This window comes from Portunus trituberculatus, chromosome 45, assembly GCF_017591435.1.
Source record: "Portunus trituberculatus isolate SZX2019 chromosome 45, ASM1759143v1, whole genome shotgun sequence".
NCBI classification, from domain to species: domain Eukaryota; kingdom Metazoa; phylum Arthropoda; class Malacostraca; order Decapoda; family Portunidae; genus Portunus; species Portunus trituberculatus.
The window spans coordinates 5,284,980-5,297,479 of NC_059299.1; the positions used below are offsets into that span (position 1 = coordinate 5,284,980).

Consider the following 12,500-nt stretch of genomic DNA (forward strand, 5'->3'; position numbering starts at 1 on the left):
GTGTGTGTGTGTGTGTGTGTGTGTGTGTGTGTGTGTGTGTGTGTGTGTGTGTTGGGGGAGGAGGTGGGAGAACAATAAGTAAGATTGTGTTAGATTTAATATTCTTTTCTTATTTTTTCTCTCTCCTTTTCTTACTCTCTTCTCTTAAATCACCACATCTGCTTTCAAACTCTACGCACGCACACACGCAAGCACAGTTCCCCTTCACCTACCTAACTAAACTCACCCAAACCCACACAAACACACACACAATCGTGGGAAATGATCACTGACAAACTTCCTTTCACAACAACGAGATAAAAAAATGAAAATATCCACAGTAGAAAGACGTAAAAACAACAACACGCACTCGAACAGGTAAAGTGCAGGAGGAGGAGGAGGAGGAGGAGGAGGAGGAGGAGGAGGAGGAGGAGGAGGAGGAGGAGGAGGAGGAGGAGGAGGAGGAGGAGTTTACCTGTAGTTGTAGCCTCCGAAGAACACAGGTATGAATGGACAGGGCAGGTAAGCAGGTAGGTAAGGAAATATTGGGTTAAAATGAGGCAAGTGAAGGTAATTATTGAGAAACGTGAGAGAGAGAGAGAGAGAGAGAGAGAGAGAGAGAGAGAGAGAGAGAGAGAGAGAGAGAGAGAGAGAGAGAGAGAGGAAATAAGCTGTCATATGCGTCACTGTTCTCTTCTTATGTAATACGAGAAGAGTCATCGCCTCCCCATCACCCCACCCTCCTTCCCACTCCCCCAAGCAGGTCAGGTGACGCAAGACTCGTACACGCACACGTACTCACACACACACACACACACACACACACACACACACACACACACACACACACACACACATTCGTCTGTCTCTCTTCTATTGTTTGTATATTGTCATCTTTTATCATATTTAAGTTGTCATTATGTTTGCCTTTCATGTCCTTGTTGTCGTTCTTCTTTCCCTTCTCCCTCCTCCTCCTCCTCCTCCTAGTAAGGACCTAAGAGTCTGTTGCTGTTTGTCTTCCTTTGTATTCCTTTGTATTCCTCCTCCTCCTCCTCGTTCACCTCCTATTTATCTTCTTTCTCATCACGATCTTCACCAATTTCCATAATATTTACGCTACTAAACATGGTGTGTGTGTGTGTGTGTGTGTGTGTGTGTGTGTGTGTGTGTGTGTGTGTGTGTGTGTGTGTGTGTGTGTGTGTGTGTGTGTGTGTGTGTGTAAAGAGGCACAACATAGTTACTCACGTTCACAACTCCACAAAGCGTGTCAACTATTTACCTTTCTTTTAATTAGAGGTAAGAGAAAAGATGAGATTTGTGTTCTGAAATGTCACGTTTTCTCTCTCTCTCTCTCTCTCTCTCTCTCTCTCTCTACCAAATGTACCCTTAATTCTAAACACCTTTCTTACCTATCTCTACAACCACTACTAGTACACCCTCTACTAGTATTTTTTCCCTATTTTCCTTTCTCTCGTACCCTGTGCCCTAATCTCTTCCTGTCTACCTCATATTACAAAAGCCAGGAATTTCTTTACCTTCGCCTTCCTCCCCCTTCTCTCCCTCTCTCTCTCCTCTTACTTGTACTTATAACCTGGTTCGCAATGCACTCTTCCAATGGCTTGTGTCTTACCTGTGGTCTTACCTGTGACCTCACCTGTTCCAACCTGTTCCCACCTGGCGAGCAGTTATGAGAGTGCTTAAAGGTGTAAGTCCTTGGCCAAATTATCTTACATATTTACCGTTATCCAGAGAGAGAGAGAGAGAGAGAGAGAGAGAGAGAGAGAGAGAGAGAGAGAGAGAGAGAGAGAGAGAGAGAGAGAGAGAGAGAGAGAGAGAGAGAGAGAGAGAGAGAGAGACAGAGAGAGAGAGAGAGAGAGAGATTTGATACTATTATTTAAGATATACTAAACAATTCTGTAGTCACACCTTCTTCATTTAGACATTATCCAATTTTTTTTTCACATTTTATTTTCAACAGTCACAATTTTCAGATAAGGAAAATGGTGCCTATATTTTTTCATGCCTTTCATACAAACGTCTCCTTTTAACAAGCGATCCTCTGAGATGTACCAGCAGTGTTAGTCGTGGGTCCATCCTATTAAATGTTGCCTTTGAAACCTTGTGATTTTGCCCCAGATTTTTTGCATGACACACTGAAACAAGCGTTCTGAGTTCATTCCAGTCATGACACGCGCTCGGAGGAGGAGGAGGAGGAGGAGGAGGAGGAGGAGGAGGAGGAGGAGGAGGAGGAGGAGGAGGAGGAGGATAGAAGGTCGAAATACGCAAAGAAAGGAATGTGAAATGCAACGCCCAAAAAAAGGAAAGAAATAAACAATGAAAGAGAGAGAGAGAGAGAGAGAGAGAGAGAGAGAGAGAGAGAGAGAGAGAGAGAGAGAGATATTGCATAGTCATATTTCCAAACAAAGCCCTATATAATGATGTCTCTCTCTTCTTCTTCCCCTTTTTCTTCTTCCTCTACCTCTTCTTCTCACTTAAATACAATCATTAACATGTCCCCTAACAACCACTCTCTCTCTCTCTCTCTCTCTCTCTCTCTCTCTCTTACAGGTGCAACAGGAAATTCACACTGGACTGACAAATGATTTCCTGAGATATATATATAATACTTGGTGGTGGTGGTGGTGGTGGTGGTGGTGGAGTGGAAGGTGTATTGAAAGGCTCTCATGTCCTGTTTTTGTTGTGGATTAATGCAATTGAGAGAGAGAGAGAGAGAGAGAGAGAGAGAGAGAGAGAGAGAGAGAGAGAGAGAGAGAGAGAGAGAGAGAGAGAGAGAGAGAGAGAGAGAGAGAGAGAGAGCAGAGAAAGCAGAGAGAGCAGAGTAGAAAACAGACATACAGATAGACAGAGAAAGCAAATGAAGTTTAGAAAATATGAAAAAAAGAAAAGAGAAAGAAAATCAGATACAACAAAAAATAGAGAAATCTAAGAAAAGAATAAAGAGAAAATGAAGAAAGTCAATAAATAAATAGATAAGTAAAAGAGAAAATGAAAAAAAACACTAGAAAAGAAAGAAAATGGAAAAAAAACAAAATATAAGCGATACCACACAAAAAAATGAAAGAAAACGGAAATCCAACAAAAAAATAAAGAGAAGATGAAGAAAATAAATAAATAAATCGACAACTGAAAGACAAAACGTAAAAAAAGTAGAAAAAGAAAGAAAATTGAATAAAAAGAACAGAAAATATAAACACCACACAAAAATAAAAGAAAACGAGAAAATAAACAGATCAAAACGAACACCAGAAAAATAGAAAACGACACAAAAATAAAGAAAACGAGAAATAGACAATCAAAACAAACATTAGAGAAATAGAAAACGAAAAGAAAACGAGCCTAAAACAAAAAGAAAACGAAGAGACACAAACAATACGTGAAATCTATAAATAAATGAAGCATGAGTCACGAGAAGCCACAACAGGTGAGCCACACTTACCTGTACCTGTGGAGTACCTGCCGGAGGTGTGGTGCAAGTACCTGGAGTTCCCGGCCCGCAAGGTATTATGGGTACCCGGGATTTGGAAAGTACTGGTGGTGGTAGTGGTGGTGGTGGTGGTAACAATGGTGGTGGTGATGGTTATACTTCTCTCTCTCTCTCTCTAGTTCAGGCAAGTTGTTCTCCTTGCCACCAGACGCCACAAAACAATAACAGTGTCGAGGAAATACTTGATCCACATACAAAGAATTCCACCACCATCACCACCACAACCATCACCTCCTCCACCACCACCACCACCACCATCGCCGCCGCCGTCATCACAACCATCACCATCACCACCGCCATCACCGTCACCAATACTGCAAAAATGATTAAAATTGACGATTTCTCAGATACTAAGTTACGTAAAAGCCAGTGTTTATTTTCTCTCTCTCTCTCTCTCTCTCTCTCTCTCTCTACCAGCACAACCCCACCTGGTCAGTTATCACGAGCATAAAAGACCAGAGAGAACCTGATAGGGAAACAAGACAACTGAGATTGGAATCAGAACCAGGTAAGGCCTCTCTATAACACACACACACACACACACACACACACACACACACACACACACACACACACACACACACACACACACACACACACACACACACACACACACACACAGACACACACACACACACATACGTCGTTCCTCTGTTAGGGATTTTACATGGTCCACTTTTCCTTTCCTTTCTATTAGAGGAAGATCGGCCAAGGGCGAATACCCAACATAAAAACCACTGTTCTCTTCGGCAAGCCACGAAAGTTGAACCTGAGGAACGAAACAAGTTGGCTGCAAGAAGGGAACACGTCATATGTCAAGCGATCGAGGTTACATGATGATAATAATGATGCTGCAGAAACAATATGAGGAATATGAGAGAAGGAGGGCGAGGAATATGAAGAAAGAAAGAAGGGCTGATGGAAATATGAAAGATGTTATTGAGAGGACTAAAGAAGAGATGGTGATGGAAACAAAAGGATTAAGAGTAAGAGTAGGAAAGGAAGGAATATGGATCATGTGAGGGAAAGAAGGACTTAAGGAAATGTGAAGGTTGTTATTTAGAGAAGTAAAGTAACAGATGGTGATGGAAATAAAAGGAAATAAGAGTAAGAGTAGGAAGGTGAGGAGTATCTTTCATGTGAGGGAAAGAAGGACTGATGAAAATATGAAAGTTGTTATTTAGAGAAGTAGAATAAGATGTGGTGATGCAAATAGAATAAATATGAGGAGTAGAAGGATGAGGAATATCAATAATAAGAAAGACTGATGGAAAAATTAAAGTAAGAGATAGTGATGGCAATAAAAGGAACAAAAGCAAGAATAGGAAGATGAGGTATATGCGCAGTAAAGAAGAACTGATAGAAAAATGAAGGCTGTTATCTAAAAAAAGGAATTAAAGGATATGACTTGGATGAAAGTAAGAGGTGGTAATACAAATAAGAAAGGAACATAAGAATAGGAGGATGAGGAAGAGGAAGAGTAGGAGTAGGAGTAGGAGGATGAGAAATATGTGAAGGGAAGGAAAACTGGTAGAAAAATTAAGACTGTTATTTTGAGAAGTAAATTAAGGATACGAATTGGATTAAAGTAAGAGGTAGTGATGTAAATAAAAAGGAAAATGAGCAGGAAGTAGGATGAGGAATATGTGAAGAAAAGGAGACGTGATTTTAGCAGTATGAAAGTTGCTATTAAGTTAGATAAAGAAATTAATCTTATGAGCTGGATGGAAGTAAGAAATGGTGATGAAAATAAAGCGAATATGAGTAAGAATATGAAGCTGAAGTGTGAATCATATGAATGAAAGAGAAACTGAGAGGCAATATGAAGGTTGAAATTAAGTTAGATAAGAAAGTCAAGCGTAAAAGTGTAATAAGCATGAATTAGATGAAAGAAAGAGGTACTGATGGAAATATTACACGTTGGAAAACATCTCTAAAACTCGTAAAAAAGGAGCAAGTGAGATAAACTAGAGCAAAATACGTACCAATAAATGAAGAACAGGAATAACAATGTAAAATGTGAAGAATAAAAGCGAACGATAAGAAAAAAGAACACTCAGACACAGAAAGAAGAATAAGAGAGACAAAACACATCAATAATACAGGAAAATGAACAGGAAAAAATAAAATAAATAAGATAAAAAGAGAAAGTTTACCAGACACAAAACAAATAAACTTAATAAACTCAATCGAACAGAAGACACAAACAAAGAAAAGAAGAAAAAAAAAAGTACAGCAAATCGGTGAAGTGGACGTGAATGTTACAGGTTCTCTCAGGAAGGGGAGCAACAAGTTCACGCAGCAACTGATTTGACCTTCAGACTCGGACCTTTTCTGCTCTCCTTACTGCCCTCGATGGGTTCACTAGGTCTGTCAAGTCCGTAAGTAATTGTGAAGTGAACTGATTATGTAGGACGAATTAACCCCTTCAGTACCAGGACACGTTTCTATATTCATTCTGCTTACTATTTGGTGATTTTATACAGCCTCAGATACTTAAGTGGGGGATTAAAACAGTGACGACTCTGGCTATTAATATTCTGACCTCCATAAAACCTTCCTAATGTAAATAAAATCGTCTAATCATACCCAAAACTCGTGGTAAAAATGCGTCCAAGTACTGAAGAGGTTAATTAGGTTAGGCTAGGTTGGGTTAGGTTGGGTTGGTCTAGAGTTGCGTTGGGTTGGGTTGGGTTAGGTTAGGTTAGGTTTAAATGCGTCCCAATATTGAAGAGGTTAATTAGGTTAGGCTAGGTTGGTTTGGTTTGGTTTGGGGTTGGGTTGGGTTGGGTTAGGTTAGGTTAGGTTAGATTTAAATGCGTCTCAGTACTGAAGAGGTTAATTAGGTTAGGTTAGGTTAGGTTTAAATGCATCCCAATACTGAAGAGGTTAATCAGGTTAGGTTAGGTTGGGTTGGTCTGGGGTTGGGTTGGGTTAGGTTAGGTTAAATGCCTCTCAGTACTGAAGAGGTTAATTAGGTTAGGCTAGGTCGGGTTGGTTTGGAGTTAGGTTAGGTTTTAAAACGAAAGAAGATGAATGGAACGTACTGAGTAATCATGTTGTTAGTGCGGAGTCAATACTTTAAGGGGAGACGTTATGCTAAAATACATGCATTTTCGTCACAAATAGTGTTTTGAAATTCCCGCGTCAAAAGATCAACCAACACTTTGGCAACATCCAGGTAGAAAAAGTTTTGTCTTCTGATTAATTTAAAAAGATTACACAAATTTATGTATGGGAATGATAGATGGAATTAAGTAGCTTTAGTCATACAGGGACTGCCACGTGTAAGCCTGACAGTCTCTCATTTCCTTTTGCTTCTCATGTTTCAAAGCAAAAGAAAAAATCGAGAACATTATAGAGAACGAAGAACGACATGGAATAAAACAAAAAACAAAAACAAAAAAAAAATACCCCGTGGTTAGTGAGATGAATAATCCCTATGAATAAAAAAATCCATCTCTTCACGCCTGATGAAAAACATGAATACTGCCAAGAATAACCAATGCATTCCTACACACATGGTGAAGAGTATGAATATTGACGAGTAGTTGTCACATCATTCTATACTTGCTAAAATGATCCTTCTGGTAATATTTTAACTATTTTTGTGATTTAACGTAATTTTATCTAATATCCAAGCACTATTTTAACCCCTTCAGTACTGGAGCGCATTTTTACCTTGAGATTTGTGTATGATTAGACCATTTTATTGACGTTGGGAAGGGTCTATGGAGGTCAGAAGATTATTGGCCACAGTCTTCACTATTTTAAACCCTCCACATAAGTTTCTGAAGCTGTATAAAATCACCAAATTAATAAGCAGAATGAATATGGAAATGCGTCAAGGTACTGAAGGAGATAAGTGATCATTAAAAAAAACGATCTTAGGAATTATGCCTTTATCACTAACCACCAAAACAAAACTATAGAATAAAAGAAAAAAATTAAGAACGAAGGGAAAAAAATCGAATATAAGAACATTTTATAGTCCTTCCTTGAAACAAAAAACGGGGAAAGGTAGAACCACACCCCCTTGAAAGAAAACGGGTTGCGGGGTTGCCTGATTGACTGAGTTTTGTGGTCCAGGTGACGGTGACACAAAAACTTGACTGTGAAGGCAAACGATACAGCGTCACCTCCTCCCCTCCCCCACTACCACCACCAAGTAGGTCATTGTACCTCTGGGGAAGGGCAGGGAGTAAAAAAGGAGGAGGAGGAGGAGGAGGAGGAGGAGGAGGAGGAGGAGGAATGAAAAGTAAAGAAACCGCAAAATAAAGCAATAATTACATAAAGAAATAACGACCGAAGGAGAATAACAATGATAAAGGAGAAGAGGAAGGAGAAGAAGAAGAAGAAGAAAGAAGAAGAAGAAGAAGAAGAAGAAGAAGAAGAAGAAGAAGAAGAAGAAGAAGAAGAAGAAGAAGAAGAAGAAGAAGAAGAAGAAGAAGAAGAAGAAGAAGAAGAAGAAGAAGAAGAAGAAGAAGAAGAAGAAGAAGAAGAAGAAGAAGAAGAAGAAGAAGAAGAAGAAGAAGAAGAAGAAGAAGAAGAAGAAAAAGAAAAAGAACAAGAACAAGAACAAGAACAAGAAGAAGAAGGAGGAGGAGGAGGAACAACATTAAAAATACAAGAAAAAAAACAAAGAACATTTAAAAACATGTAAATCGAGGAAATGAGAGGCAGTGAACTCAATACAAAGTAACACACAATTAAAGAGAGAGAGAGAGAGAGAGAGAGAGAGAGAGAGAGAGAGAGAGAGAGAGAGAGAGAGATTAATACGAAAACAAAAGAAAAAAAATGAACATGTAAAATAAATCAAAACAAAACGCAAGGAAAAAGAAAGAAAAGAAAAGAAAATCAGGAACGAAAGAGGGAAAAGAAAAAGAACGACGTGAAGCAATATGGAAAATAAATAAACAAAACAACAAATATCACAAAAAATACAACACAAACCAAAACAAGAAAGGAAAAACAAGAAGAAAATATTGATAGCTTTATATTCGAGTGGAAAAATTTGATAGAAAAATAGAAAACAAAGAAAAGTGGAAGAAAAGAAGAGAGGAGGAGGAAGAGGAGGAAGAGGAGGAAGAGGAAGAGAAAGAGGAGGAGGAGAAGAGGAACGTCAATTTTTAGTCCCTTGGAGGAGATAAAGACTAAACATAAGAGAAAGGAGCAAAATAGTGCTATACAACCTCTGATGTATGAAGGGAATAAAGAAAGTGAAATTGATTACATAAGGAAGTACAAATTCTAAAGAGGAAAGTGACCCAGACAAGGAGGAGGAGGAGGAGGAGGAGGAGGAGGAGGAGGAGGAGAGGAGGAGGAGGAGGAGGAGGAGGAGGGGGAGGAGGAGGAGGAGGAGGAGAGACCTTTTAGGGATGAAACGAGGCGTGGCTGTAGGAGAAATATGAAAAAGGGAGAGAGAGAGAGAGAGAGAGAGAGAGAGAGAGAGAGAGAGAGAGAGAGAGAGAGAGAGAGAGAGAGAGGAAAGGGGGTATGGGGAAAGGGAACGAAATAGAAAGTGCGTAGCGAGTTTGGGCGTGAGAAAGAAAACGGAAGAAGGGGAAGAACAGGATAGAGAGGAGGAGGAGAAGGAGGAGGAGGAGGAGGAGGAGGAAAAGAAGAGGAGGATTACACTGCATAACCAAACAGCAATTTTAGTTTATTAAGACAAAGAATAATACAACAGAAAATGGAAAAGAAGAAGAAGAAGAAGAAGAAGAAGAAGAAGAAGAAGAAGAAGAAGAAGAAGAAGAAGAAGAAGAAGAAGAAGAAGAAGAAGAAAGAAAATAAGAAGGATATACCATTTACGACTTAAGATTCAAAACAAACACAAAAGAAGAGAGTATAGAAAATAAATAAAGAAAAAGGACAAAAGGAGAAAAGAGTTATGAATCTTGAGGATCTAAATATGAGAAGGTACGGAAGGAGGGGGAAGGGAGGGGGGGGAAGAAGGGGTCGAGAAGAGAAAGGAGGGGGAAGAAGGAACCAGGAAGGAAAAAGGATGGGTGTGGAGGGGTTGGAGAGACTTGGAGGGGCTGTGGAAGCTAGAGGAGGTAGAGGGAGAGGCAGCCAACAGGAATTAGAAGGAGGTAAGGGAAAGGGAGGGGACATAGGGAGGGGTCACATTGAAGGGAAGGAAGAGGTGATGGGGAGAGAAGGGAGGAGCCATAGGGAGGGGAGGGGGAGGTCTTCAACAGCCAACACCAGTTCGACAAAAAAACTAGAGCATAGCTGGGCGGAGAGAGAGAGAAGGAGAGAAAGAGAGAAAGAGAGAGCCATGGTATATATATGAGCCACAAGTGGAAGAACCAACAGACACAATCCACCCACCATGAAGCTTCTGGTGAGTGGCGCTCCCTACGTTAACTACCTAATCACCCTAACTACCATAACTACCCTACCGTCAAATTATCCTTGGAAATTACTTCAGATCTTGCCTAATTACTGGTCATCGCCGTGTCCAGTCATTTGCTAACTGGCTAATCTTAACGATCCAACGGTCCAATTGCCAGTTAGAGTCAATTGAGGATCACAGAGTTGCTAATCATTCCAATGTTGTTTTCAATCTCTTAACACCTTCAGTATCATGGCGCGTCTCCATATTCATTCTGCTTACTGTTCGGCGATTTTGTACAGCTTCAGAAACTTATGTGGGGGATTGAAATAGTGAAGACTGTGGCCATTAATCTTGTGACCTGCATAGACAGTTCATAATGAGAAGAAAACCGTCTAATCGTAGCCAAAACTCATGGTGAAAAAGCGTCCCAGTACTGAAGGAGTTAATGACTTCAACTAACTACCCAATCACCCTTCCCAGCTGCTTCAGGATTACTTCAGCACTAAACTAGTTGACAATCACAAGGACTCAGAGTAAATCCCAATCACCAATCACCAGCTAATCATCTGAATTACGCTACCATTCAACAACGTTTAGAGTTGTTTAGAGGATTAGTGTATAATCTGTTTACTTACCAATCATCTCAATGTTACCTAATCATCAGTAATCACCATAACTATGCTTCAATCCAATCGGTCCTTCATATCTAGAACAGTACTGAAGATTACTGACTCGCTAATCCCGGTGAAGTGCCTTAAATTCCACAATCACTTGCTAATCACCTCAATTACCTAATCCCCTTTGTGTCATCTCAAATCCCTAATCATCTGGTAATGATTCTAACCACCTTTCAGATTTACTCGCGGATTACCTCAGCTTCTGACCAAACTCTAATCGTGAAGTGACTTAACCCCTTCAGTACCATGACGCGTTTCCATATTCATTCTGGTTATCATTTGGAGATTTTATACAGCTTCAGAAACTCATGTGGGGAATTAAAATGGTGAAGATTCTGGCCATTAATCCTCTGATCTCAATAGCCTATTTCTAGTGTAAGTAAAATGGTCTAATCGTACATAAATCTGAAGGTAAAAATGTGTCCCAGTATTGAAGAGGTTAAATCCCCAATCATCTTCTAATCATCTGAACAATCGTATACTACAATTGTTCTGAGTTTGAGGATTATTTCAGTCAGTCACCAATCACCGTGAAGTGTCGCCTAATCACTCCAATCACCTCTCAGTTCACTACGACACATTTCTGGCTCCGTTACCTCTCGTCCAATCACCAATCACAACTAACACTCAACCAATCAAAGCACGGTAACTCTGAAGCGACCAATAAGCTTTGTTCTTGCGTTCTTTCATTCACTAAAGGTCGCAGTCAGTCTTGAATCACTGTTGGTACAAAGAAAGTCCCACCATGTTAGTCAGTTACCAAATTATGTAAGAGGTCACCAAATCTGACGTAACCAAATCTAACCTAATCTAAATGAATGAGTCAAGGAAGAGATTGTCTAACGCAACCTTACTGAACCTAACCTACCCTAACCTTACTTAATCTAGTCTAGTATAACCTAACCTAACTATACTTAATCTAACCTTACCTTACTTAAACTAGTCTACTATAACCTAACCTAACCTAACCTAACCTAGTCTAGTTTAACCTAACCTAACTTTACCTAACCTAATCTAACCTAACCTTACCTTACTTAACCTAGTCTAGATTAACCTAACCTAACTTAACCTATTTAAATGAAACATGTGACTTTTGGCTGTCTCCTTAACAAGCTGTCCTCTCTCACGTCCTCCTTTCATCTTATAATTAGTCTCACTGAAGTCAACACGATTACGGTTATTAGTTCTTTCTATTGTGTTCCTTTGTGATCACCAGCCTTCACCTCCAACACCCCCGTCAAATTACCAAGTCATTCGCGTCAACCAGTCATAGTTTCAAGTCTTTCTCATCACCAAATAGGAGAGTCATCCTGTTTGCTCTGCACTCTTCTTCTTTCCGTTAGCCAACCCCAGCAACATTTTCCTTCCATCTCCACCAATCACCTCGTCTCTAAGACAAATACGTCGTTTTTGCGTCAAGATATATTGTGGAATGTTGCTGATCGTCATTTTGTTATATTCTAATTTCACAAACGTGGCTGTTGCTTAAATTTCATTGGTTTGTCATTCGCACCAAATCCATCTTCTTCAGGGGGCTTTTTACCTTATCCTGAGTGAGTGGCCTGTTTACTCATGGCAGGGTAAATATGCTCAGTGAATGGCGGCTCTTCCTCTGAGGCGACTACATACACACTCGACCGCGGGATTTAGGAAACGTGTGACAGAAAGAGTTAACTAGTGAGTGCTCTCTCTCTCTCTCTCTCTCTCTCTCTCTCTCTCTCTCTCTCTCTCTCTCCAACAGGGGGCACAGGGAGGGTTTCACTTCAGGTGGCGGTCACAGCAGGGGCGGGTTTCGGAGAGATCTTGCCGCGGTGGACGAATGAGGGAAAGCCACTATTATAGATATATGGCAGGCGTGGCAGGGTGGGACGTCTGGTAGTGGGAGTAGTGGGGAGCAGAATGGAGGATCAAGTGGGAACATGTGTGTGTGTGTGTGTGTGTGTGTGTGTGTGTGTGTGTGTGTGTGTGTGTGTGTGTGTGTGTGTGTGTGTGTGAGGCG

General features: G+C 40.3%; 1 protein-coding gene across 1 annotated transcript in view; it reads left to right on the forward strand.

Annotated features, from left to right (window-relative positions):
• Positions 1-9,787: 9,787 nt before the first annotated feature.
• The window catches only part of LOC123519638, a 3,548-nt gene continuing 835 nt past the window's right edge, over positions 9,788-12,500 (forward strand). Inside the window, exon 1 of the mRNA XM_045281093.1 lies at positions 9,788-9,830. Coding sequence (XP_045137028.1) covers positions 9,819-9,830 — 12 coding nt within the window. The 5' untranslated portion in view covers positions 9,788-9,818. The remainder of the gene's footprint in view (positions 9,831-12,500) is intronic.